Source organism: Mastomys coucha, unplaced genomic scaffold (genome assembly GCF_008632895.1).
Source record: "Mastomys coucha isolate ucsf_1 unplaced genomic scaffold, UCSF_Mcou_1 pScaffold14, whole genome shotgun sequence".
Taxonomy (NCBI): Eukaryota; Metazoa; Chordata; class Mammalia; order Rodentia; family Muridae; genus Mastomys; species Mastomys coucha.
The window spans coordinates 108,221,931-108,247,710 of NW_022196896.1; the positions used below are offsets into that span (position 1 = coordinate 108,221,931).

The 25,780-nt window shown below is 41.3% G+C and overlaps 1 protein-coding gene across 2 annotated transcripts in view; it reads left to right on the forward strand.

Annotated features, from left to right (window-relative positions):
• The window catches only part of Col4a3 (collagen type IV alpha 3 chain), a 127,515-nt gene that overhangs the window by 81,650 nt on the left and 20,085 nt on the right, over window positions 1-25,780 (forward strand). For both annotated transcript variants that reach the window (XM_031368174.1, XM_031368175.1), the window contains 18 exons: window positions 684-848; window positions 1,450-1,542; window positions 1,975-2,070; window positions 3,200-3,270; window positions 4,744-4,926; window positions 6,028-6,196; window positions 7,953-8,045; window positions 8,671-8,772; window positions 10,572-10,669; window positions 11,076-11,226; window positions 11,549-11,662; window positions 12,650-12,817; window positions 14,036-14,125; window positions 14,497-14,631; window positions 21,023-21,121; window positions 21,982-22,071; window positions 22,595-22,734; window positions 25,283-25,409. In XM_031368174.1, coding sequence (XP_031224034.1) covers window positions 684-848; window positions 1,450-1,542; window positions 1,975-2,070; window positions 3,200-3,270; window positions 4,744-4,926; window positions 6,028-6,196; window positions 7,953-8,045; window positions 8,671-8,772; window positions 10,572-10,669; window positions 11,076-11,226; window positions 11,549-11,662; window positions 12,650-12,817; window positions 14,036-14,125; window positions 14,497-14,631; window positions 21,023-21,121; window positions 21,982-22,071; window positions 22,595-22,734; window positions 25,283-25,409 — 2,184 coding nt within the window. The remainder of the gene's footprint in view (window positions 1-683; window positions 849-1,449; window positions 1,543-1,974; window positions 2,071-3,199; window positions 3,271-4,743; window positions 4,927-6,027; window positions 6,197-7,952; window positions 8,046-8,670; window positions 8,773-10,571; window positions 10,670-11,075; window positions 11,227-11,548; window positions 11,663-12,649; window positions 12,818-14,035; window positions 14,126-14,496; window positions 14,632-21,022; window positions 21,122-21,981; window positions 22,072-22,594; window positions 22,735-25,282; window positions 25,410-25,780) is intronic.

A 25,780-nucleotide genomic window follows, 5' to 3' on the forward strand; every position in this document is an offset into this window, starting at 1 on the left:
CCATGCTAGGACCCTAAGGAAAGCATAGGCTCCTTTAAGAAGACAGCAAACAGAAAATCACAAACTTCTGAAGCAGATAACCAGCAGAAGAATTTGGCTTCAGGCTCCCTTAACAACCCCGGCTGGTTTTTCAGCTGGGATGGTAGTGAAGCCACACCTTTTAATAGTTCAATTGTTTCTGAGGCAGAAGTTCAAAATGGAAACGTTGCTGACTTAGAGTTGGATCCATACCATCTAACTTAGCATCTGCATGCAGATGTGCCTGCCTTCCCCATCCTTTCACGGCAGGAACACATCTTAATTACAACTTGTTCTTTCTCACTCGGGAGGGCCAAAATTAAGCATCCTCTAGTCTCTAATTAAAATAATAAATCTAAAAAATGACACCCATGCAAGAACTCCTCACAAGTCCTTGTATATAAAGCTTATAGCACATCCCAGACTCTCTTGGCTCCTTGTAATAAATCACATGAGTCATCTCGTTCGAATGTTTTTACGCTTTGTCTCAATATAATATAAAGTAACAATGCCACCGAGAAATAAAGGATGTTCACTGTTTTGTTTTAATGCTTTACATAGTCTTCAACTCTTGTAAATGAGAATTTATCATTCTATTTTGAACTAGAATAAACATATTCATCAGAAGAAAAATTAAAACATTACAAATGGCTCTTTCTTCCAAGGACTGTCAAGGCCTGGCCTCAGAGGACCTCCCGGTTGGCCAGGCTTAAAAGGGCGTAAAGGGGAGAGAGGACCCCCCGGAAAAGACACTATGGGCCCTCCTGGACCCCTGGGATGTCCTGGCTCACCAGGTCCACCAGGCCCCCCAGGACCTCCAGGACGTCCAGGTAAAGATATAAAACGGTTAGGTTTCTGTTCCCCTGTGGTAGATGGTGCAATAGAACTTCCAAAGAACAGCTACATCAAACCCATCGAAACTCAGGCACAGGAGCATGGGCCTGTAGTACAGTCCTAGAAAATGGAACATAAAATAATACATCTTTGTAAGAGCTGGTCAGCATGGGTCTTCTCAGTTGTGGGTAAACTTCTAAAGGCTCATCTTCCACCAGAAAGATGGAGGAGGTACCCATAAAATCATATTGTATTTAAAATTTGTTTTTTTGGAAAAGCACACATAAAAATCAATGGAGTGTGTCTGCGCATGCACCTGTGTGTGCATTCGTGTGTGTGTGTGTGTTTGTGTGTGTGTGTGTGTGTGTGTGTGGTTTTGGTGGTGGTGGTGATGGTGGTGGTGGTGGTGGTGGTAATGTTGGGTTTTTCTGTTTGCTTTGTGTTTTTTCACTGTTGATAATTGAATCCAGGGCCTCGTGCACATCATGGGTGTTAGACATGCACTCTATCCATTGAGCTACCTCCCCAGACCTCCCCTAGATGCCCCCCCGCCCTGCTCCAAAAACAACCTGATCTGTGATGGTGTCTTTTTCCTAGGTGACATTGTTTTTCAGCCAGGTCCTCCTGGTGAGCATGGAGCACCAGGCAATATCGGACCTCCAGGGTTTCCAGGAGTTGATGGACCCAAAGGTAAAAAAAGCCCATGCCCATCATCGCTTCACGGGTTTTTTTTTCCCCCTCAGTCAGAAAATGACTTCTTTTCCAAACAAGTTACCTGGAAGTACTCACTTATCTGTCAATTGGTAGACCATTTAACCTGCAGTGAATTGTTGGCTAAGCCTAAAGTAAGAGTCTGTCCTACTTGCATATGGAAAACCTGAGACCGTGGGTGCTTCGTGTAGATTCTTGAACTTTTCTCTCTCAAAAAGTTATGGCTCACAAGAGAGTATCATACATGGAATTATGAATTAACACAAACAGTGATTAGTTTCACCATAACAACAACAACAATGACAACAAAATTTAAATAATGGCTGGTAGGGTGGGTGGGGAGTTCCTGTCCTTTCTGACCACTCTGTGTGGCTGGCAAGCAATGCATGCGCATGTGCTGTCCCACTACAGGAGAACCAGGCAGTCCATGCACCGAGTGTCACTGCTTCCCAGGCCCCCCTGGAGTCCCAGGATTTCCAGGATTAGATGGTGTCAAAGGAATCCCAGGTATGGACAACTTATATGAAAATGTAGTGTTGTAAGGACAGAATGTAAGTGTAGTGAGACATTTAAGAGAGTATTTGGTTGCCTAGATGTCATAATGAATTTAAAGCAAGAGGTCTGAAGACCCTATGTTACCATGAAGTCACTCAAAATCTCATAAACCTGCTATTGTTTCCCTGTTTATTTGGGAAGCTGAATTCTTGTAAGACTCTTCCCCCCTGGGACTGGAAAAGAGAGTCCTATAAAGACTTGCAGATAAAACAAGGAAACTACCTTGCCAAACACACAGCTCTTCCCAGCCCCACTCCTGAGAAACTCAGGGACATACATGATATTCCAGTACAGTGAAAAATTAGCAGCCATGTTCACAGCACTGAGGGAGACAGGGGTAAGCTGGAAGGGCACATTTAAGAGCCTGTTGGGCTCTGTTCTAGCCTATTGTACTCTTCAGAATTCTGCACCCTTTTTCATAAGAAAGATTTTTATTTAAAAGATCAGGTTGTTTTACTTAATAGTAGGTGCTAAATCAACTATTTGAAGGGTAAACACATCACCAGCCATCTTAGCTCTCCATCTCTAAGACTTGCACATTTGGAGAGTTAAATATCTGAAGTATGATACTTGCTTAGCATTGATGTCAATGGCTAAAAGTTGAAAACACAACCTAAAAGTCTAAAAGCCACAGTTAGCTAAAACACAATTGATAGCCTAGCCAGATAATAATAGTCAAAGAGATTTTGAAGTGAATCTATGCATCTATGTTTATTTGCATGTGTGTTGTATGATTCTAACACAGTATCTACATGAGACTTATAAATTTATGCATGTAAACATGTACAATATATACCAGAATTGAACAAATAGTATCTTTCTGATGGTGGATTTGCAGTTTTCATTGTCTTGTGTATAATTTTCTTTCAATGAGCATACATAAGAAAAATCAATATATATATCCTTAAGATCACAAGAGTAGGAGGGGGCTAGGAAGCCAAGATCTAAGGGTTCGAGTTGACAACTTTTGACTGCATGGATGCTTTGGGGTGGAAATTGTCTTTCTGTCTTCACAAGGAAATATATTTTCTCCGTATACTGCACTGCTCTGTTCAATAGCTCATAATAAATTGCTTTGCAGGAAGACGAGGTGTGCCTGGCATGAAGGGAAACCCAGGGTCCCCAGGAAGTGCAGGTCTCCCAGGATTTGCAGTAAGATTTCATGGTTCTAAACCTTAGCTTCAGGCTTGGAAAGCTGAGCACTCTGGAAATGTGACTACATCACATATAACTCTGTGGTCCATGGCAAAGCATAAGTCTTTAATTCAGAAGTTGGAAGGTGCTTCATGGGTATTTGCTGTTTCAGTGACCAAATTAGTAAATTTATGTATCTGTATGCCATTTTTAATGGTAGAAATTAGATCATTGTCCTGGCTGACTGAGGAAACAGGGATTGACTCTAGATGGATTTGAGGGAATCCGGGGAGCAATGAAGATGTTTTGATGTTGACTATGGTTAATATCATTGAATTTTACTGATATATATATATGTACATATATATACATATGTATATATCAGTATACATATACATATATCATATATCAGTATATATATGTATGTATATATGATCAATTTTATGATATGTTTATACCTCTATATAGCTATTAAAATTACTAATCATGTCAGTATACTATATTATATATAATCCTGCTATTAATTCTATTACATATTTTTTAAAGACTTATTTTATTTATTATATCTAAATATACTGTAGCTGTCTTCAGACACCCCAGAAGAAGGTGTCAGATATCATTACAGATAATTGTGAGCCACCATGTGGTTGCTGGGATTTGAACTCAGGACCTTCAGAAGAGCAGTCAGTGCTCTTAACCTCTGAGCCATCTCTCCAGCTTTATTAATTCTTTTAAGATAGTGAATCAGAAAGTTATCTTTGATAACTAAGAGCTGAATATTAGAATTGACCAACACTCACACACAGTCTGAATCATGATGATGGTATGACATGTAGAATTTCTATTACTATGTCACATTAATCACATTAAAGTAATTGTCATTTGTATTATATTGACTTGGTCTGTCTAGCTGGCTTCTTTTTCCATTTAGGAAGTTAAGAAAACAAAATAAATAAGATGTTTCAGATAATATTTGTGGGACAAAGTGCTTATATTAATAGTTAAGGTTGGTAGCTTATGCCTCCAATCCTAACGCCAGCTACTTAGACAAGATTTCTGTGTCTTCAATGTCAACCTGGTCTACCGTTTGAGACCCTGTTTTAAAAAGCAACTCCCTCCACCAAAAGTAATATATGCCAAGAGATATCCATGTTCTAGTATTAACCTCCAGAGCAGAAGAAAGACTCAGAGACTAAGGAAGGCACAGGGGAAGTCTCTGTGCCATGGGTACTGAGCCATTTACTCAGCCAGAGTTACAATAACTAATCCATCGCTAACGTGTATTTAATAGTACGTATATATTTTATGCCTATTTTTTATATAAACATACAGCTACATATGTCTATCAACATATACATATTAAATGCATTTAGGGGGAAATCTATGTTTATTAAAATTTAAAAGTTCTTATTGATAATGTTTTTAAGACTGGATGTTGCCAAGGCCAATTCTAGCAAAACAGCAGGCCGACTTACTTTTGTATCACCATAGGGATTCCCAGGTGACCAAGGGCATCCAGGACTTAAAGGGGACAAAGGGGACACACCTCTACCGTGGGGGCAAGTGGGTGACCCAGGTGATCCTGGACTCAGAGGCCTGCCTGGGAGAAAGGGCTTCGATGGAATTCCTGGAGGTCCAGGAGCAAAAGGAACACCAGGACCTAGAGGAGAACCGGTTTGTGTTTAAAATTTCTTTCCCACTTCCCACCCTGTCATAAATGCTCAGAAATCAGGAGATAATGTGACTGCCAAAAATACATAGTCTTCCACTCTAGACAACACAAGGCACCTCCAAAATAATAGTAATAGCCCAAGCAAATATCCACAGGATTTTGACAAAATAAGCTCCTTTTAGTGGCTTAGACCAGTTGAGACTCTAGACTGACTCTGGTTCACAGCTCATATCTCAATATGTACATCAAGTTCATTTGTAGAAAAAAGCCAAAAAAAAAAAAAATTCAGAGTAGTATATGGATCAGTAGGCAGCATCCTTCCTAGCATAGAGAAAGCCCTGGATTTGATCCTCAGCAGTGAACAAACTGGCCATGGTTGTGCACGCCTGTAATCTAAGCATTAAGATTGTGATAGCAGAAGCTCATGGCCATTCTACGCTACAAAGGAAGCTCTAAGCCAACATGAGCTATGTGAGATCCTATCTCAAAAAACATGAGAGATGAATGAAAGGGAAAAGGAAAGAACAGAATATGACTAGCAAGGGAAATTTTTAGTAAACGTTTCTGGAGTCATCCCTATTCTTCTAGTAAATGCATAAAAGATATAATATTTAAGGATATGGTAGTCATATAAAAAGATAAAATGTTCAGGACACCAGTTTATACAAGTTTTATTCTCTTTATGAGGTAGAATTTCTCACACATCCTCCTGGAAAGGTCATGGAGTGACAAACCAAGCTTCCCCACGATGGACCTGTGAGAAGTTTGAACAAATGAATTTACAAAATGCCTGCTTGTCCACATTTCCAAAGGATTATTCAGATTTGTCTGATAAAAGGGATCTCACCTGGAACAGTTTGGGGAAGGTTGATAAGCAAGTGGAAGATACACAGACACACAGACACACACACACACACACACTCATTCACAGACTCTAACAAGATGAGTGTGCTCCTCTGCGTGGAGATATGGAAGATTCCTGGTACATCTACAGAACCAGGGGTTCCCAGGCATCCTCTCTGTTCCCCCTGTTTGAGTTAATATTAACTGTGGTAAGGAGATACTGGACTGAGGCATCACCAAACATATTCTTGTTGTTACAGGCCCTGAGTGGAAGGAAAGGGGACCAGGGACCTCCAGGACCTCCTGGATCCCCTGGACCCCCAGGACCTGCAGGACCAGCTGGACCACCGGGCTATGGACCCCAAGGAGAGCCAGGTCCAAAGGGAGCCCAGGGAGTCGCTGGAGCCCCGGGACCACCCGGAGAAGCCGGTTGGTTAGTTTTTTTCTAGTCTTGCTTTTCTGTGAAGTAGGGGACAGTTCTCAGAGCCAACAGAGCTCCTTCCCAAACTAATAAATATACATGCAAATGTGTTCCTGGCAAATATGTCTTCCCAGAGACTGGAAAGGACAAGTATAGACATGACAGAAAAAAAAAAATCTGTCTCCCCCATCACAGGCAGCTCATCTGAAACTCCATGTGATCCTCGGTATCTCTGACTGAAATCAGTCCACAAAAGGAACCCATGCCAAGGGTTGAGTAGAACTCAGTCACGAGACACTTGAGGGAGGCGAAAAGCCAATCATTCGGTCTGAAGAAGTGTCTTCCCTTGCATATGTGATTCCAGGTTACTAACAAAACTTGAAAATATCTGAGCTATATGAATAATCATTGATAATAGTTTTAAAGTCCATGTGACTTAAGAGACCTATAACTACTGCAAGTAATTCTCTGTCCAGGAGAAATAGGCCCATATTGTGTAGAGTTTTCAACAAGTACTGCCGGTGTGGTCATTTATCCCTCCCTCATACAATCACTTTAAACAATGATTAACAGGCTACCATATTCTCTATTTATACAAGCTTTGATACCATTCCATAGTATTCATAGCTGTCATCAAGCGAATGCAAACTTCTATCCACATGTATGTAAAGTTTACTTTATGATAGTTATTCATCTTATTTCTTCCAGCACATTACTTTGAAGGCTGTTGTTTTAATGAAGGGATTTAGCACGCTGGATTTAGACCTAGTCCATCAATGCATTTTCTGTGATCTGAAAGTTAAGAATGGTTCCAATGTTTTTAAACAATAGACAACATTTTTAACAATTTTTAAAATATTTTAAACAATTTTAACAAGTCTGCTACACATTAAAATTTATGAACTCCTAATTAAAGTGTTTGTTCATGAGGTTATTGGGATGTAGCCACACTCTGTGTTCTCTCTGGCTGCTCCACAATGGCAGAGTTAAGTAGTTGTGATGGGTCATAACTACAAGAATCCCTTTACATGGCTTATCTTACTTCATTTAATCTTTCATCCAACCTTCTTTACTTGTCTCTAAGTATGAATTTAAATGAGGGAGCTCATTATCATAAAATACATTATCAAATTTCCCATGACACACTGTGAACCATAAGGTTTTTTTTTTTTTTTTTTGTAACTATATGATGCATGACTGTGAGATGACTAATCACAAACATGGCTTAATATTGGCCACTGGGTTAATATTGCCTTCAGTATGTGTCTGCCAGGTAATCGTTATTTCCACAGTGACAGATAAGGAACTTCTCAAAGAGGTTAAGAAGTGTGTCCAAACTTGTGAAAATTATGAATGGCGGGGCCAAACTTGAAACCCAGGCCCAGTCTGTGAGTCACACTTGCTGTTTTGTTCAATAGACCACACTAGCTTTCCACGTTACCAACCATCCAAAAAACTGGTATCCTACCACAATTCCCCAACTCCATGCCTACTATCTATTTATGGAACAATATTTGATTCAATAGACCAGACTTCTGGGTTATGGATTAAAGCAAGGCTTAAGCAGATGCTTATAAATATTTGCAGACCAATTAGAAATGTCTCTGCAGACTGCTTACCCCAAGCTACTTTTGAATTCCAGAAAAACAAGGATTGTTTCGTTTTCCTTGGGCTGTGTTTGTAACTCCCTCACAATACTTCCCACTGCTGTGAAAACACACGGTGATGCTCAACCCAATCAAACAATCATGTTTTCTTTTTAAGGCCTTAAAGGAGAACCCAGCACATCAATTCCAGTTCTAGGGCCCCCAGGCCCTCCAGGGCCCCCTGGTCGGGCTGGCCTTAGAGGTCTACCTGGTGAGTACCCCTGTTGTGAGTTCATGACATCAAATGGCACTCTTACTTCCCTGAGAAAATACAACTCCCCTTATACGGAAAAGAATATGTGTGTTGGAGCTGGAAAAGAGTGCAAGTGGGAATCGTCCTGAAAATTCCAGCTGGCAGAGTGCTTTCTGCTGTCCTTGGAGGTTACCCACACACTCCCCTGGGGCTCCTGATCTAACAGCTCCAAAAGAGAGCAAATACAGTTCCTTACAGAGGTTGTAGAGCAGAATGATCCCCATGGCTTTTGCTGAAAAAGGAAGCAACGGCTCACCCGATGAATCAGGTTGTTTCCCTTAGGAGCTTCATGGGAAACTTGATTTCTTTGCTAAAGTGATTTGAAATCTAATATTGTACTTACAGAGGAAGACGTAGAGTTCAAGATATCTAGGGTCCTTTTTAAAGAACGGAGTTGTACTTTTAAAATTCAGAGCAGCTCCTAACCTCGGGTTCGCTGCACAGGAATGGGGAGAGGAGCTGAGGTTGTGTTAACATTATTTCATAATTTCCAGAAAGCGCTGGGAGGACACGGAGAACACAGGCATTTTTTTGGAAACAAATGAAGGAAAGTCACTGACATGCACATGTACGTGTTTTTAAGGTTTGCCCGGACCTGTGGGAAAATGTGATCCTGGTCTTCCTGGACCTGATGGTGAACCAGGAATTCCAGAAGCTGGATTCCCAGGGCCTCCAGGACCTAAGGGTAAATTAAAGACTGCACACTATAAGGTTCCCTGTGGATATTTCAAAGCTATGATTATGAAGTGAATAAAATAGGGCATACTAGGATACACTGCCAAAATGATGTTCTCCGAGAATCTTCAGAAGTCTTGGAGCAATACCAAGTGAAAAGACAGAATGCACATTGATTCGTGGGATAATATCTCAATCATACTTTTTAACTCATTTATTTTGTGTACCATCAAGGATGGGGTTATGGCAGTCAGAGGACAATTGTAGGAGATCATTCTCTTTTTTACTATGTGAGTCCCAGGGATCAAACTCAGGTTGTCAGGCTTCATAGCAGGAAGCTTTATATACATACTGAGGCACCACACAGGCACATCAATCATGCTTTTCAAAAAAATAAACAAACAAAACAAAAAACAAAAATAACCTGAACCACCTGGAAGGTAATTCACCAAAAAGGTAATAGCAATTCTTTCTGGTCATAAGAATTTTTTATTTAATCCTGTACTTCTTAGGTTCATATATTTCTGGACTTCATGCATTTTTAAATAAGAAATTAACTATTAAATAACAAAGTAGGCTGGGGATATAGTACAAGAGTAGAGTGTGTGTTTAGCATGCATGAAAGCTAGGATTTGTTCCATAACATCAAACAAAACAAAACAAAACGAAAATGTAGACTTCCCTGTAAGCTTGAATATAAATTAGAGAAGTTATTTTCCTTTAATAAAAGGTATCGAGGGGTGGAGTGGGGGGGGGGCAGTAGAGATGGCTGAGCAGTAAGGGCATACATTGCTCTTACAGAGGACAGAAGTTCTATACCCAGCACAAGTGTCAGGCATTTCACACCTGCCTGTAGCTCTAGCTCCAGTGAGATCTCGTGTGTTTGGTCTCTGTGGACATTGGCACTAACATGCACACATTGGCATACATATACATAATTTTAAAATAATAAAACAAATATTTTTGACAAGTTAAAAAAAAAAGAAAAAATGATGCTGTCTTCATCAAAGAGGAAAGATTCCAAAAGTCCCAGCTGCAGATATTGAGTAATAACTGGAGCTGCTCCTTGGGCAGCCAACAAAATCTCGCACACCAAACAAAATCCTGTCCAGGACTCATATTAAAAAAACAAAACAAAACGCAGGGTCTGGACTCTTGCATAGAACACTGTGAGCTTTATGATAGAGTTGTGTTTATTTCCCCATTGCTCTCGCTGTTAGCATATAATCAACATTTTGATGTTTTATCTCTTGTTAATAAGTCATTGTTGGCTATTTAGTGCACATCAATTCTGCTCACATGAGCGAATAATTAGTAAATGAAAATATAATCCCAAGAACAGCTTTGACATTAACTTCCTGGTTTTCTTCCTCCATGAGGTAATTAGTGGAGGCTGGCCCATATTTTGCCAAGTCCTCCCTGGACCATCCATCAATAACTTGCAGGGCTACTCTTGCAACTCTGGATTCACTTTCTGGACAAAGGCAGCAATGTATGGGAAGCAGAACTAGCTTAGGAGATAGAGGACCAGGACACTGCGGTGTAGATTTATCCACTGGCACTGGGCTCCATAACTTACCTTTTGATTGCTTGAGGTTTGTAAATTTTTTTTTAATTGAACCAAATTTCAAAGCCAATATAATTTTACCTGAAACTCAATTTGGTTGGGGTTTCTTGGCTTTAATCATCATCTAAAAGTCTATACAAATATCTCTCTACCTGGACACCTCATAAATGTAATTAGTGAAGAAAATACTGCTCTGAAACTTTCTTTGAGACTAATCTCTAGTGCTTGTTGCTTTTCTGTAGGAGACCAAGGTTTCCCAGGGACAAAAGGATCACCTGGTTGTCCTGGGGAAATGGGAAAGCCTGGCCGTCCTGGAGAGCCAGGTGTCCCCGGAGCCAAGGTGAGTGGAGACTAAACCCCAAACTGATTTCACGGAGGGGCAATGGCAGTCAGGGCTATCCAACAAGATACTTGGGGGTTAGAGACTGTCAGTATATTGGTTAAGAAGATAATAATTTTTTAGTTCACTTGTAGACACTAATTTTTAAGCTCCTGTGGAAACTCGCATTTTCTATCCCTTTATTGATGACTTCATAAGCATGCAGAGTATATTGGAGCACTCTTTTCAGTGGATGTGGACTGCATATCCTGACGCAGCACTAAACAGCATTTTGTACCAAAATCACTGACCAAACTTGAAAGTTTGTTAGACTGTGACGTCGAAGCAGACAGATGTAAAGCACCCCCTAACAAGGAGAACTGAGAAGTATTCTGTTGGAGACACTAACCTAAGGTCTCTGCTACAGGGAGAACCATCAGTAGGCAGGCCTGGGGAACCGGGAAAACCAGGCTTTCCAGGAGAAAGAGGCGATTCTGGGGAAAATGGAGATATTGGACTCCCCGGGCTTCCAGGCATCCCTGGAACTCCAGGCAGAGACGGGCTTGATGGGCCTCCAGGTACAACGCCAAGTGTGATTGCCTTTCTCCTTAGTGAGCTCCACTGTGGGTGCTCTGGGGATGGGGGGAGCTCTAAGCATTTGTAGCTCAGTCAATAAATCAGTGAAAAGGCCTAATTCTTTTTTTACTCAATGTGGTGGTTCTGTGCTCCTCCTGCCTTCCATCTTTCCTTTCTCGTGAGGGTCCTCTATACAAACATTCCAATGGTATTGACTTTTGGCTGGTTTGGGAAGGTGAAGTTACAGAAAGACGAAGAGATAGCAGCTCTAGGGCCTTGCTTGGGCTTTGGCAACTGAACAAACTCCTGGACTCTCTACTGAAGGAGACCCAGGACAGTCTGGACCACCTGGAGCAAAAGGACCCCCAGGGAGATGCATACCAGGACCCAGGGGCACCCAAGGACTTCCAGGCTTGAATGGATTGAAAGGGCAACCAGGTAGGAGGAAGGCTTCCCATCCAGGAACTAGGTAGGTGGGTGATGAGTCCTCTGGCTCTGTGTTTTGCTGTTTAATGTGGCAACTGTCCAGCAACAACTCCTGACTACTGTTCAGCAAGACATGTTCTTTTGGAAATATAAGCCTGGCTTTTATGGCTAGTCTAAACAGCAGTGTGTACTGGCTAGGGAAGAGACTCAAACTTAATATAGTGAGATGATTTGTTCATTTTAAGTAAGGAAGTTATGAACTCCATCAACAGATCAGAAGATTAAAAAGTAGATTGACAAATAGATGAGTTAATAATATACATTCATATACATAAACTTTCAATCAGTACTTTACTTTCGAAACTTCCCTAAGATAAGGAAATGGTAACTTTATGATGATTAAAACGGAGACAATGTACACGAGGTTTCCTGTTTAACAAGTTGTAAACTCAAATGTATAGTTGATTACTTCATAAGTAACATGAAACTAAGGTTTATGAAAATAGACCTCAGTTGAGCCAGCCTTCTGTGAAACACACCCTGCCTCCTTGGACCCTTTCAACCTGACCTGGTTTCCTGGGGAAAGTTCTTTAGACCTCCGTTAGTGTTTGTAGACTAGCATCCTGATTATCTGTCATGAATAAACTCTTGGCCAACACCTTAATCATTGCAGTGACACTGTTTCCAGAACATATAGCAGCTCACTTCTCAGGAGTGAAAAGGGGAAAAAAACAGGCATAAAGCACAGTTCCAGAATGCACCCCCAGCACCCAGAAATAGACATAAGCGGTCTACCTTCATCACTGCAGGACCTAAGAAATGGATAATGCTAGAGCAATGCGAATTTGGGACATTTCTAGAGAGAGACAAGAAACAAACACATGAGTGTGCTATTTAACCCAACATTATGAACACTAAAATATTGCATACACCAGTTGTAGTTGGTAGAGAAGGCATTTGTTAAAACAGTCATTTATCTGTTTGTCTATTCATACATAGGTAGAAGAGGTGATACCGGGCCAAAGGGAGACCCTGGCATCCCAGGCATGGACAGGTCTGGAGTCCGTGGAGACCCTGGACTACCAGGAATGCCAGGTCATCCGGGTGAGATGGGCCCACCTGGCCAAAAGGGATACCCGGGAGCTCCAGGATTCCCAGGGCCACCAGGTATCCTTCCTTCTGCCATTGTCTTCTTAAGTCTCCTTCCAGGCGACTCTGCACATTGTATGCCTTTTCTTCTACCTAGTATATTTTTTCTTCCTAAAATTTTAAGAGAGCAGGCATCAAGGGACAGGAGGGTAGGGAAGTAGAACCATTACATTTTATAATTACCTGGGTTATGGTTATTTTTGCCTTGGAGTAGTTTTTGTATAATATACCAGCCAGCATTTTGTTGAGATTCAACTTCACAAGGAACATTGGTCAGCAGTTTTCTTGTGATGACTCAATCCTGTTTGAATCAGTGCTGGCCTTGTAGAGGAGAGGCTAGGAAGGGGTCCTCCTGTAATATCTCCAGGAAGAGCCTATGAAGAATATAATAGCTACTTGATAGAACTCCCCAGCAAAGTCATCTGGATCTAGATTCCTTTTTTTGGTGAAAATCCTTTAGTTTATCAGTTCAGGGGCTGGAGAGATGGCTCAGCAGTTAAGATCACTTGCTGTTCTCCCAAGAGACCCACATCAGGTGGCTCATAACCACCTGTATTAACTCCAGCTCTGGGGATCTGTCACCCTCTTCTAGCCTCTTCCAACACCCATACACATAATTATCAGTTCAATGTAAATTTATAATTCTTAAAAGCAGTCCTCCAGGGAGGAGAGCAGGATGACTGCTTAACTGACACCTTATGCTCTGGCTGCTCTGGTTCCTATTACTGGGCTTGTCTCATGTGTCAGCTCTATTCCTGGTACTAGAATCTATGGCACTTCAGCCATAATTAGAGAACAATCAAAACTACATGTTAAAACCAACTTTAGGGTGGATGAGAATAAACTATGATGACATCCATAAATGAAAATGTCAGAATAAAACCTTATCACTCAGTATGCCACTTTTTATAAAAAGTAAATAAGAAACTAAATTCAACTAAGGTCTGCAAAAGAATAAAACAGAAGGTGTACCAGGAAGAAGGAAAAAGGACAAATGTCGCAGCGATTCGGGGCACTCTGTTGTTAACCACAGTGTTTTTATGTGTTACAATGGCATCCAGACAGATGAAATTTTAAAAGTCACCAACCCACCTCTTACACAAACCTGATTATTTTACTATTTACAAAAGACCATCCACTCCCAGTTTCTCTATCTACATTATTTTATTTTCTGGAATATTTTGTTTTCCGTATTCTATACATCATGAAGTGCTTCGTGCTAATTTGTTGCCATAGGCGAGAAAGGAGAAGTTGGAATGATGGGCTATCCTGGGACCACTGGCCCTCCGGGGCTTCCTGGGACACCAGGCTCACAAGGGCAGAGAGGTGAGTGAGACACCTTTCTCAGTATGAAGTATGGATAGTGTTCACTTACATCATCACAAAACAAATGATGTTTGTTCTTTAAGAAAAAAATAGTTATCTGTGTCAAATGCACTTGCTTTTTCTGTGTTCTGTATTCCCTTCCTCCATTTGACTGGATCTTATTTTCCCCCATTTGACTGGATCTTATCTTCCCCCATTTGACTGGATCTTATTTTCTGCAATCTTATGCCAGCGCTGTTAAGTGCTGTGTGCTCAGAACACTATCAAGTTCGAAGCTCTGTACACACTTTTGTTTTATATCATATGCATGCTGCTAACCTTTGAGTTCTGCTGCACTATAAGGACCTGCTGTGGTTACTCCTGTCTGTCAGGTAGCCTTGGAATCCCAGGAATAAAAGGGGAAAGAGGACTCCCTGGAGCCAAAGGGGAACGAGGCGAGAAGGGCAAGCCTGGGCCTTCCCAAGCTCCACACTTAAAGGGAGACAAAGGAGACCCTGGACTTAAAGGTAAAGAACTGTTTCTATTTAGAGTCGGCGGATTCTGGGACTAAGACTATCGGAGGAAAACCATTTAGTCGACTGGGTTGAGTCACCTGCGCCATCACACAGAGATCTGGAAGCTACACGCATTCATTTTGTATTACTAAATTAGTTTTATATCCTAATTGCTGAGTTTAAATAGACACTCGCTGATTATTTTATCATAAGCCTCAACATCCAGTGTTTTGAGAAGTGTATGAAACGTACAACATCCCTTTCTCTGACACACACACAGTGAGGATCCCAGCAGCACTAGTTGCAGTGACATCGAAGTTACAGAGGCAGCCTGTGTGTCCTTCAACAGAAGGATGGACATGCAAAAACTGGTGCATATGCACAGATGTATTTATTTATTTATTTATTTATGGACTTATTTGCAGAAGATAAGAAAGAACAAAGTTAAGATGTTTGCAGGAAAATGGATTCAACCAACAATAACTATAAAGTTAGCTAATTCAGTCTCAGACGTTGAGTCTTGGGCATTGTTGTTGAAATTATTTAATCTCAGACCAGGGGTTTCTACTCCACCTTTGTTCAGTTCCCAGATAAAACACACACAACTTTTATAATTATAATAAGCCTTAATTAGCACTATAGCTGGGCAGATATCTATCCTCTAAGCTATTAGTTTTTACCTCTTTTATCAATAACTCCAAGTTATTGAGTTGCCATGTACCGCTTGCACGACCGCTCTTGGCTCCAATGGCCAGTTCTTATGATTCCCTTAACCCATGGTGTCTTCCTCTTTCCTTCCTCCCCTTCCTGTTCCTTTTCCTCATGGTCTCTCCTCAGACCCCAAGCCTAGGAACCAAAAAATCTGCATTTCTCAATTCTGCCCAGCTATGGACTGTAGGCATCTCCCCCCAGCCCCCGCCCGAGATAGGGTTTCTCTGTGTAGCCCTGGCTGTCCTTGAACTCACTCTGTAGACCAGGCTGGCCTCGAACTCAGAAATCTGCCTGCCTCTACCTCCCAAGTGCTGGGATTAAACGCATGTACTAACAACTGCCCGGCTTATAGGCACCTTCATTCACCAATCAGGGATAACTTAGGGCAAGGTTGAGGGGGCGGGGAAGGATACATAGGGTCTATGTGCAGATTCTCTCATCCCTGGGGGCAACCAGGCCTTAGGGGCCAGTATTTAACATTTCATACCATATGTTTTTTCTCATGTCTGTATTCTAGATTTTATACTTATAAACACTATTATACAGTACATATAAAATTAAAGTACAAGCAAAACTATCTAAGGAAACAAAGAAGACCAATAGGAGCAGGGGATAAAAAGGAAAGTGGGGTCTGGAGGGGAATCTGCTCAAGTAATTTATATTCCTGCATGAAAATGGCCTTCTAGCCGGGCGGTGGTGGCACACGCCTTTTATCCCAGCACTTGGGAGGCAGAGGCAGGCAGATTTCTGAGTTCGAGGCCAGCCTGGTCTACAGAGGAAGTTCCAGGACAGCCAGGGCTACACAGAGAAACCCTGTCTCGAAAAACAAAAACAAAACAAAACAAAACAGAAAAGAAAAGAAAAAGAAAATGGCCTTCTATAAGTCATTATAGTAAAATAAGAAATGATATCATTTTCTTTTTAAAAATTCTCTGAGCCAGCCAGGTGAGCAAATGTAATGGCATATGCCTGTAATTTCAGCACTCAAGAGGCCGAGGATTGTGAGTTCTAAGGTAACCTGGACTAAATTAACAGCAACAAAAACAGTGTCTCTGGTGGAAATGGAAACCTCTGCTCCAAATTCTACTTTATTCTATTAAATATCAGAATAGATTTTTCCAATTGCTTTGAAAAGCATCTTCTCATGTTCAAAGTCCTTGGAAAACGACAGTCAGGAAAACATCTGTGGTCCTGAACTTTAGTCTTTCAGCATACAATTACTTGTCAGGCATGACTATTGAACTAAAAATCAAATCCATTCAAATTATTTCAAATCACCTGGCTTTTGCAGGTGTTTTTGTTATATAATTTATACCACCAGTATGAAGCCAGTTCTTAAGAGAGCTCAAATCTAGTTGTCTTGATCAGCTTGGACCACAAGCAACATTAAACAGAATTTCTGGGTAAAATATTACCTTAGAGGATAAACTCTCACCAAAGAGAAAGCATTAAAAAAAAAAAAAAAAAAAAAAAAAAAACAAAAACAAAACAAAAAACAAAAAACATTGTGGCTGCAGAGTCACATTATAGTGGAGAAAGATCTCATGTGGTTTAAGAAATCAGGAATTCATCAATATTGTTGTGCTTGGCACATGAGCATTTACTTGGGAGATAAAGGCTGCCACACCTCTGAGTTTAAGGCCAGCCTGCTCTACACAGCAAGTTCCAGGCCAGCCGAGATGACCCCATCTCAAAACAAACAAAAACAAATTCCGCATAACCCATAGTTAGAAAGTCTGAATAGTCTCTCCAGGTGTACCAAAGAGCTTCCTGGAATTACCATCCGACAAGCTCTGAAGGGAGACCAAACCTAAGAATTTTGCCAACAGAGAAGATGATCTTTGGGAAAAAAATAATTTATAGGACATACTTATTTTTGATACAGGAATGCTAGGAAGTAGTAGCTATCATCTACTTAAGTGAAAAAAAAATCTACTTAAATGAAGGTATATGTCATCACTTAGCATTTCTGACTCATAGTTGAGGATCACAGACTGAACAAAAGGAAACACATTATCTAAGCCTTTCGAGTGTCCCTTCGATAGCTCAGCTGGTAGAGCGAAGGACTGTAGCTGACTCCCCGATCTAAGCCTTTCGAATATCTTCATGATCCATTTTTTTAAAGTATGGTTTTGAGACGGGATCTTACTATATAATCCACGCTGACCTTGAATTCATTATGTAGCCAGGCTGGTTTCAAACTCGAGATTCTCCTGACGTAATCTCTTGAATGCTAGGGTGCTATGACACACGTGCTTTTTTGAGAATCTGAGTTTTATACACAGAGACATTCACTCCAAATTTGGAAGCGACATTAAGGGTAAAAATCTATAGTAATCATTATTTACTCTGAAGCGTCTGAATGGGAAACAGGCATATCTACAAAAAAAAATGAACAAATGTAAGGTATAAAGGAGAAATAGTGTACTATTTAGTGAAGGCCTGCGTGGCACCATGTTCAGGTACTAATTGTACATTCGATAAATAGCAACTCAGACTCACGAGCCAAGGCGATGGGCCTGGGATTGCTAATCTCATTTCCCACATAGGGGTTGAGAGATTAAGCCGCTTACCCAATGTAGCTGTGAGAGGAAGCAGTTGGCTTCCGTGGTTGCACTTGTCCTTCCTTTGATATGCTGTCAGGTGTCTGCGTCACAGCTCCTGGAGGAAATAAGTCCCAGAAGCAGAGAACTCAGCAAACGTGAGAGTCAGAGGAGCCTCCAGGAATAGGCTTTGTGAGTGGGGTTCAGAAAAGCCCTTGGATCCAAGGCTTTCTGAGGCTCCCACTCCTACTGGCAGTTGGCGGCCACTGGAGGAGAGTGTTCTAGTTTACTCTGAACAAAGGCAACTTGGGGAGGAAAGGGCTTATTTTGCCTACACTTCCAGTTCACAATCCATCATTGTGGGAAGTTAGGGCAGGAATTCAAGAACCCGAAGCAGAAAACATGGAGGAATGGTGGTTCCTGGCTCTCTGGTTTACATAACCCAGGCCCACCTGTCTAGGGTTGATGTCACCCACAATAGGCCAAGCCCTCCCACCTCAGCCATAATCTCTGACAGACATGGCTACACACCAACCTGATCAAGGCAGTTCTTCATTAACATTCCTCCTTCTCCAGTGACTCTAGTTGTATCAAATTGACACAACTAAGATAGAGGGCCAGGGTTTTTTTTCCAATGGTGTGGCCCATGATAGCTTGCCCATGTTGCAGGGTATGGAACCATACACCCATGCATATATGGGCAGCACTAATTAGACTCAGGGATTGTTTTAAAAGGAAGAAAAGGAGGAAAAAGAAGAGGAAATTGAGAAAGAGCTATGGAGGGAGGGGTGTATCCAGGAGGAGTCAAAGTGAGGGAGAAGGGTTACCTAAATACATTGTATTCATCCATGAAATTAAGAAATAATAAAGCAGGGGGCTGGTGAGATGGCTCAGCAGGTAAGAACACTGATTACTCTTCTGAAGGTTCTGAGTTCAGATTCCAGCAACCACATGGGCTCACAACCACCCATAATGAGATCTGACGCCCTCTTCTGGTACTTCTGAAGACAGCTACAGTGAATTACATGGGAGCGGGGCTGGAGCAAGCTAGGCTGGCAGAGGTCCTGAGTTCAGTTTCCAGCAGCCACACACATGATGGCTCATGGTCATCTGTACAGCTACAGTGTACTCATACACATAAAATAAATCTTAAAAAAAAAAGAAAAAGAAAAAGAAATAGTAAAGCAGGCTGGGGAGATGGCTCAGCGGTTAAGAGCACTGACTGCTCTTCCGAAGGTCCTGAGTTCAAATCCCAGTAACCACATGGTGGCTCACAACCATCCATAATGAGTTCTGATGCCCTCTTCTGGTGTGTCTGAAAAACAGCTACAGCTACATACAATAAATAGATCTTGAAAGAAAAAAAAAAAGAAAGAAAGAAAGAAAGAAAGAAAGAGAAAGAAAGAAAGAGAAGAAATAATGAAGCATTAGAAAGAACTGAACCTCCTTTTACTGTATAATGTCTCCAGCCATGGGCCATATATGTGCTCAACACTTACTTTTTAATGTCTGTGGGTTAGGCATTTTATTATATCTTGAATACATTGTATCACTTACTGGTCACAGTGAAACTTACCAGTTTTGTAGGGGGAAGAAACATTAGTGGGACCTAAACCCTGTTTCAATCCAATCAGTAAATGTTAAACTTTGTAGGTCATAGGAGGTTTCTATGTATTGTATATTTTTCTTAAGCTTTGTTTGTCTTTATAACCCTTTAACAATTTACATTGGTACACTTACATATTACATATTTTTTTACAAATCATTCTTTGCTCTGGAGCCTTATAAAATCAAGCCGGGGCCTGGGAGATGACTCCATGGATAAAAATAAAAATGCTTGCCATGTAAACCTAATGACCTCAGTTCACTCTTCAGTCTACATGAAGGCAGAAAGAGAGACCCCACTAAGTACGTACCTGAACGAGTGGATGGAATTGAGTTATACATAGCCTGCCAGCTAGAGCAAATGCATGCACTGAACAATATACATGCTTAGATGCTGACAAATGGAAATGCAAAGGTGAACAACAATCTAACTCTTTTACCAACCCTTTCTCTGGATAGACTATTGTCTAGCCTGAAAAATCCGGTCCTATGCTTGCTTCATCCAATTAGCCACACGTCCTCAATGCTGAGCCACAAAACAACCTCTCTTCCAGAAATTCTCCCTGTGTCACCTATTGTGCCCAGCTGTATTACAGAACTCACTGGGTGGCAATTGTTTGTTGCTCGATTGTCTCAATTAAGCGCAGAAAACCTGGGGAAGGGAACGTGGCTTATTTTTGTTTCCAGAGCACAACACCAGACCTGTCTGTTAATTAGACACTTAATCCCTATGTAAATAGGTGAATAAACAGGAAAAGGCAGAACCACAGGCCAACCACAGACTGCAGAATGTTCCATGTAGTTAGGCAAGTTTGCCATTGATTGCTGGTGAGGGAGTATCAGTGAATTTAAGTAAGCAGGAGAATAAATCAATCAGAGTCAAGTTTTAGGGATAAAAGGGTGTCCTGGGATGTTAGTGACCTTCCTAGCCATGCAAAACTACTTTGAAATTCCGGTGCTGTTGCTGGTTGGCAGTATGCTTCTAGACAGGGTCTTTGGCTTATCTGATGACTAGTAAATCTTAACAAATAGATTGGGAGTAGAATTGTTTATTTAAGAATTGTGTCATACACTGCTTTACTACCAAAAAAATGAAGAGGTATTTAAGTTGCTACATCTTTAAAATATCTTGGGCTTGTTTGCAGTCTTGAGGATTAAGCCCAGTGCTTCACACATGCTAGGGAAAGGATCTACCACTGAACTACAGTGCAACCTTTCAAATGTTGCTTGAATGCATCTCATGGTGAGAGTTGCCTCATTCGAGCCACACAACTGTGCTAATGGTTTCTAGACCTCAGTTCATTCAATTCTTCTACCAAAGACAGAAACCTACACCTCTCTGTGCTCTTGATAAATGCCTTATGCTGTACTTTAGCAATAACACATCAGTTTAGACCAGGATGCGGACGAGTCTGTTGAACTTTCAGTTTGATTCAGTGCTAGCTGAAGCTCATGGCTACGTGAACTTTAGACATGTACTTTACCACAGAGCCGTATCTCCAGCTTCCTAACATCTGTCTTTGAAATCTGCTCTTTGCCTTTAGGATTTGTAGGAAATCCAGGTGAAAAAGGAAACAGAGGCAATCCAGGGATACCAGGTCCGAAAGGCCTAGAGGGGTTGCCTGGGCTACCAGGCCCTCCAGGTATGGCTAACTCTCCAATAGAAACTTCATGTGCTAAGCTTTCCTAGACCTAAACGTAATAAAGGTTACTTCTAGATTCATTAGGTCAAGCATAAAATCTGCCCGGAAGGTGTTCCAGGAGAAATTTGTTCTAAGCCAAAGTAAATGTGTTCAATAGCTGGCATCATTTGTTCTAAATTAAGCCAAAGTAAATGTGTTCAGTAGCTACCATCGATCGACTGAAAAACATCCTGCATGTGATTCCATTTGTATACTCAAACGGTTTCTTTTTAACACATCAGAGATAAAAAAGAAATTAATGCTCCAGACATTTTCGCTTTTGTGTCTTCCTTTTGTAAACAAGCTGTTGAGTTTGCAAAGCAAGTTTAAGCTATTACAGTAGTCTTCTATCGCAGGCCAGCTCAATAGCAAAGTAACTTACATGGCAATTAACCTTCAGGATGCTGACAGACAGTACTGCAGTACAGTCGGTCAGGGGAGCCACTCTTTTCTGCTGATGCTGGTCTTAGGGTAGCTTTGAACAGACCTAATAATAGGACTCTCACCTTATCCAGTTACATCTCAAGGCCTCAGTCCTATAGTGAGCTCAAGCGGAAGGCAGAAGAACAGTTAACCTTTAACCAGCTAGCCTAGGAGTTCTGTACTTACCTCCTTACAGGGAACACCTGTGGGCCAGCTAATGTCATCCTGTTATTATAAGCCCTCAAAAATCACAACAACTAGAGATTTTCTGTGCTTTGGATTGTTTTGAATTTTTACTTAATAGAAAGTTCTGTACCTACCTACCCGTGCAAACAGAAGATATGTGTTGAGCACATAAATCCAGGAACTGGGTTATGTTGACTCTATTTCTTCTCAAGGCCCTAGGGGATATCCCGGGAGCAGGGGAAATCCTGGAAGACCAGGACCACCCGGCATGCCAGGAAGCATGGGGAACATGGGGGTGCCAGGTAACGTTATCATCCTGTTGTTATGAGCCAGCGAGCCCACAAGTCAGAACTGTAGATTTTCTGTGTTTCTTTTTTTTTTTTTTTCATTTAATTGAAAGTTTATGTCAACAAGCTTTACTTTTAGGCAAAGGTTCTGTGTGGAACCTGAACATGAGTGGTAACAAGATACATATGTTGTATGACAATCACACATTATATATAGCCCAATATTTCTGATTCTGAAAAACCATCTTCTTGGAGAATGATTCATACAAACATCAAGATGGGATACTTCCGGGACTGGTGAGATGGCTCAGCTGTTAAGAGTGCTGACTGCTCTTCTAAAGGTCCTGAGTTCAAATCCCAGCAACCACATGGTGGCTCACAACCATCTGTAATGAGATCTGACACCCTCTTCTAAGGTGTCTAAAGTATAGCTACAGTGTACTTACATATAATAAATAAATATAAATCTTTTTTAAAAAATGGGATACTTCCAGACCCCTCTGTCTCCTCTCTCACCTGATATCTGTCCTCACTGCAGGCCCTAAAGGGAGAAAAGGAACTTCAGGACTTCCAGGTCTCACTGGGAGACCAGGCCTGCCAGGGATCCATGGTCTCCAAGGAGAGAAGGGGGAGCCAGGTTATTCAGAAGGTGCAAGGCCAGGACCACCAGGACCAAAGGTATATGGACCACTGAAACAGTTACACTTTGGCAAAGGTGGGGAGCCTTAAGATATCAACAAAGACCAGATTCAGTTTAGGAAGAGAAAAATAAGAAATTTCTATACATTCAGGCAGCTATGGTTTTTGGTTTTGTTGGTGGTGGTGTTTGTTTGTTTGTCTGTTTGTACACATTCCTATTTATTTCCACAATTGAAGTTTCTTCATGCTCTCAATTTGGGAAAATCAATTTCAAGCCACCAAGAAATGTCTCTGCCGCTTAAGTGTGCTTGCACAGGGGGCAGTGGTGACAGGCCCCCAAAACTGAGAGGGCAGGTTCCTTTCCTCCAGACATAAAGTTTTTTGTTCTTGCTGTTTCTCATGCGGAGATTTTTGCACTCTATATGCAAAACTCTTTGTCTCATAAAGATAAAATAAAAGGCATAGAAGAAAATAGCTCTTCAGCATCATTAACAAGTAAAGAAACTCCTAAGCTACCTGTATGTCTCCCTGTGTTAGAAGATTTAGGAATGTTTTCACTTCGTTATGCAGAACGTTTTTTACCTTGTGGCCATGCTCTTCCTCAGAGCCTGCGTTCCCTCTGACTGAGGTTGGCTATCAAAAGTCTTTACAGATGTGGCAATCACATGATATTTCAGTGGAGTTGGTTCCTCTTCTAGCATCATTTCCTACAAACCTTTTTTTTCTGCACTTACCCTGAGAGTCAAAGACATACAAGTATACAGTTGTTAACAGACATTTCAGGAAGCAGAGCTTTTCTTTTCTTTTCTCTTCTTTTCTTTTTAAGATTTATTTATTATATACACAGTATTCTGCCTGCATATACACCTGCATAACAGAAGAGGGCACCAGTTCTCACTACAGATGGTTGTGAGCCACCATGTGGTTGCTGGGAATTGAATTCTGGACCTCTGGAAGAGCATTTTAACCTCTAATCCATCTATCTCTCCAGCCCCAGAAGCAGAGCTTTTAAACGAGGGATTTCATGGCCCTCCCTGGAGAAACCTGTAGCATCCCGAGTCACCCACTGACCTAAATTGTATGTAAAGTCCTTGGTTTTGTAAAGGGAGCAGATTTTTTTTCTATCAGATGTTCAAGGGTTTAAGGATCCAAAATGTAAAGTTGTTGCCTCAGAAACTGTCTCTCTGGAGCCATCGAAGTAGCATCTTCTCTCGTACTTGTAGTTCCAGAACATGAGAGATGGAGGCAGGATAAGCAGCAGTGAAGGTCAGTCACTATTGACCACACAAGATGGAAGCCAGGCTCAGCTACATGAGATCCTGTCTCAAGACAGCAACAACAAACAAACAAACACAAACAAAAAAAATCATTGCTATCATTTCCATTTTCTGCAGTAGTCATCAGAACAAGAAGGAAAATTTTTAGAAACTGCAAAGACTTGAGAAAACAAGCTTTCAATACTTAAAGCACAATTTTAGGTTTTTGGTTTTTTTTGTTGTTTTTTTTTTTTTTTTTTTAAGAAAACCAGGAGCCAGGCAGTAGTGGCACACACCTTTAATCCCAGCACTTGGGAGGCAGAGGCAGGCAGATTTCTGAGTTTGAGGCCAGCCTGGTCTACAGAATGAGTTCTAGGACAGCCAGAGCTATACAGAGAAACCCTGTCTCGAGAAAAAAAAAAAATTCAGGGAGACTCCTTCCACTGAGGTTTCTTCTCCAGAGCAGTCCCATTTGATTGGATTCTTAGTCAGTCCATTACCAGCTCTGTCTAGATTCATGTTTTCCTGGGTGGTACTGCATGAAATGTTTAGAGCTCTGCATTGGCCACAGGCTGACTCTTCTCAGGTTAGGGAGTCCTGGAGTGAGAATAATAGATTCCAATCAGCCCTGATGGAAATTGTGTAAGTCACCACCAACCATGCATGATCTGAACTATCGTTAATCTGAGATACAGATGTGATAGATAGGAATGCAGCCAGATTGTTTGGTTTTTCTGGTTTTGGGGGTGTTTTGTTTGTTTGTTTAACATCTGATTGGCAGACTCTTTTTTTAGCCTTGTATCTGCAGGACACTTATCAATTTAGCCTACTTCTCATTCCCTGCCAGTCACCACAATGTTTGTGATTTTTCCACTTGCGTGATCATGTGATTACTCTCTCCCAGCTGGACTCTGAAGTCCATGAAAGCAGGGGCTGTGGGCATCACATCTGGGTATTCAGTCTGTCTTCTCATGGGCCCAGTGCTGTCCTGGATCCTATCTTGGCTAAATGTTCTGCTCTTGTTCTCTTGAAACCCTTTCAGTGTGTTTAGAGAGAGAGAGTTGCATGTTCCCTCACACATTTCATGGAGCTGGCCTGTAGGAAATAGCCAACCGGATAAGCAGGATAACTTATCTTATTGATAAGTCAGTAAGAAGGTTTTTTTGTTTTTGTTTTTTGGGTTTTTGGGTTTTTTTTTTTTTTTTTTTTTTTTTTTTTTTTTTTTTTTTTTTTTTTTTTTTTTTTTTGGTGTTTGGTTTTTAGTTTTGACTTAATCCTAACCACATATCTTGCTTATATGAGAACTTTAAAGGTGTTTGACTGAATTTAAGGGCGATCCAGGATTGCCAGGTGACAAAGGAAAAAAAGGAGAGAGAGGTCTACCTGGGCCACCTGGACAACCTGGGCCTGCTGGACCTGACGGAGCCCCTGGGAGTCCTGGGAGTCCTGGCCACCCAGGTCAGTGTATGAGTAACTTGTATTTGTCTGATGTAATTGTTGCCTCCAAAGGTTTACTGCTTCCATCTGCTTGCCTAGGCCTAGTCCTGGAAGCTTCTAGGCTCTATACAATGTAATCCAATGTAATGTTTTCAGCCTCCGAGACCTGCTGCTGAATAAGCTCACCCCCTCCTAGTTCTTTGTGATCTCTGCCTGGCTGGTTCAACTCAGCTGTTCTGGCTCAAAGCGTCTGACTCTATTAGCTGGCTTCTCTCTTGGCCTCTGACTTTTTGCTCTGTATGACACCAAATTAACTTTGGCAATCTGTTCTAATCTGGCTCCTTCTCATTCTCTGGTTCATTCCATCTTCAGCCTGTCTTTGTAAAACTCTC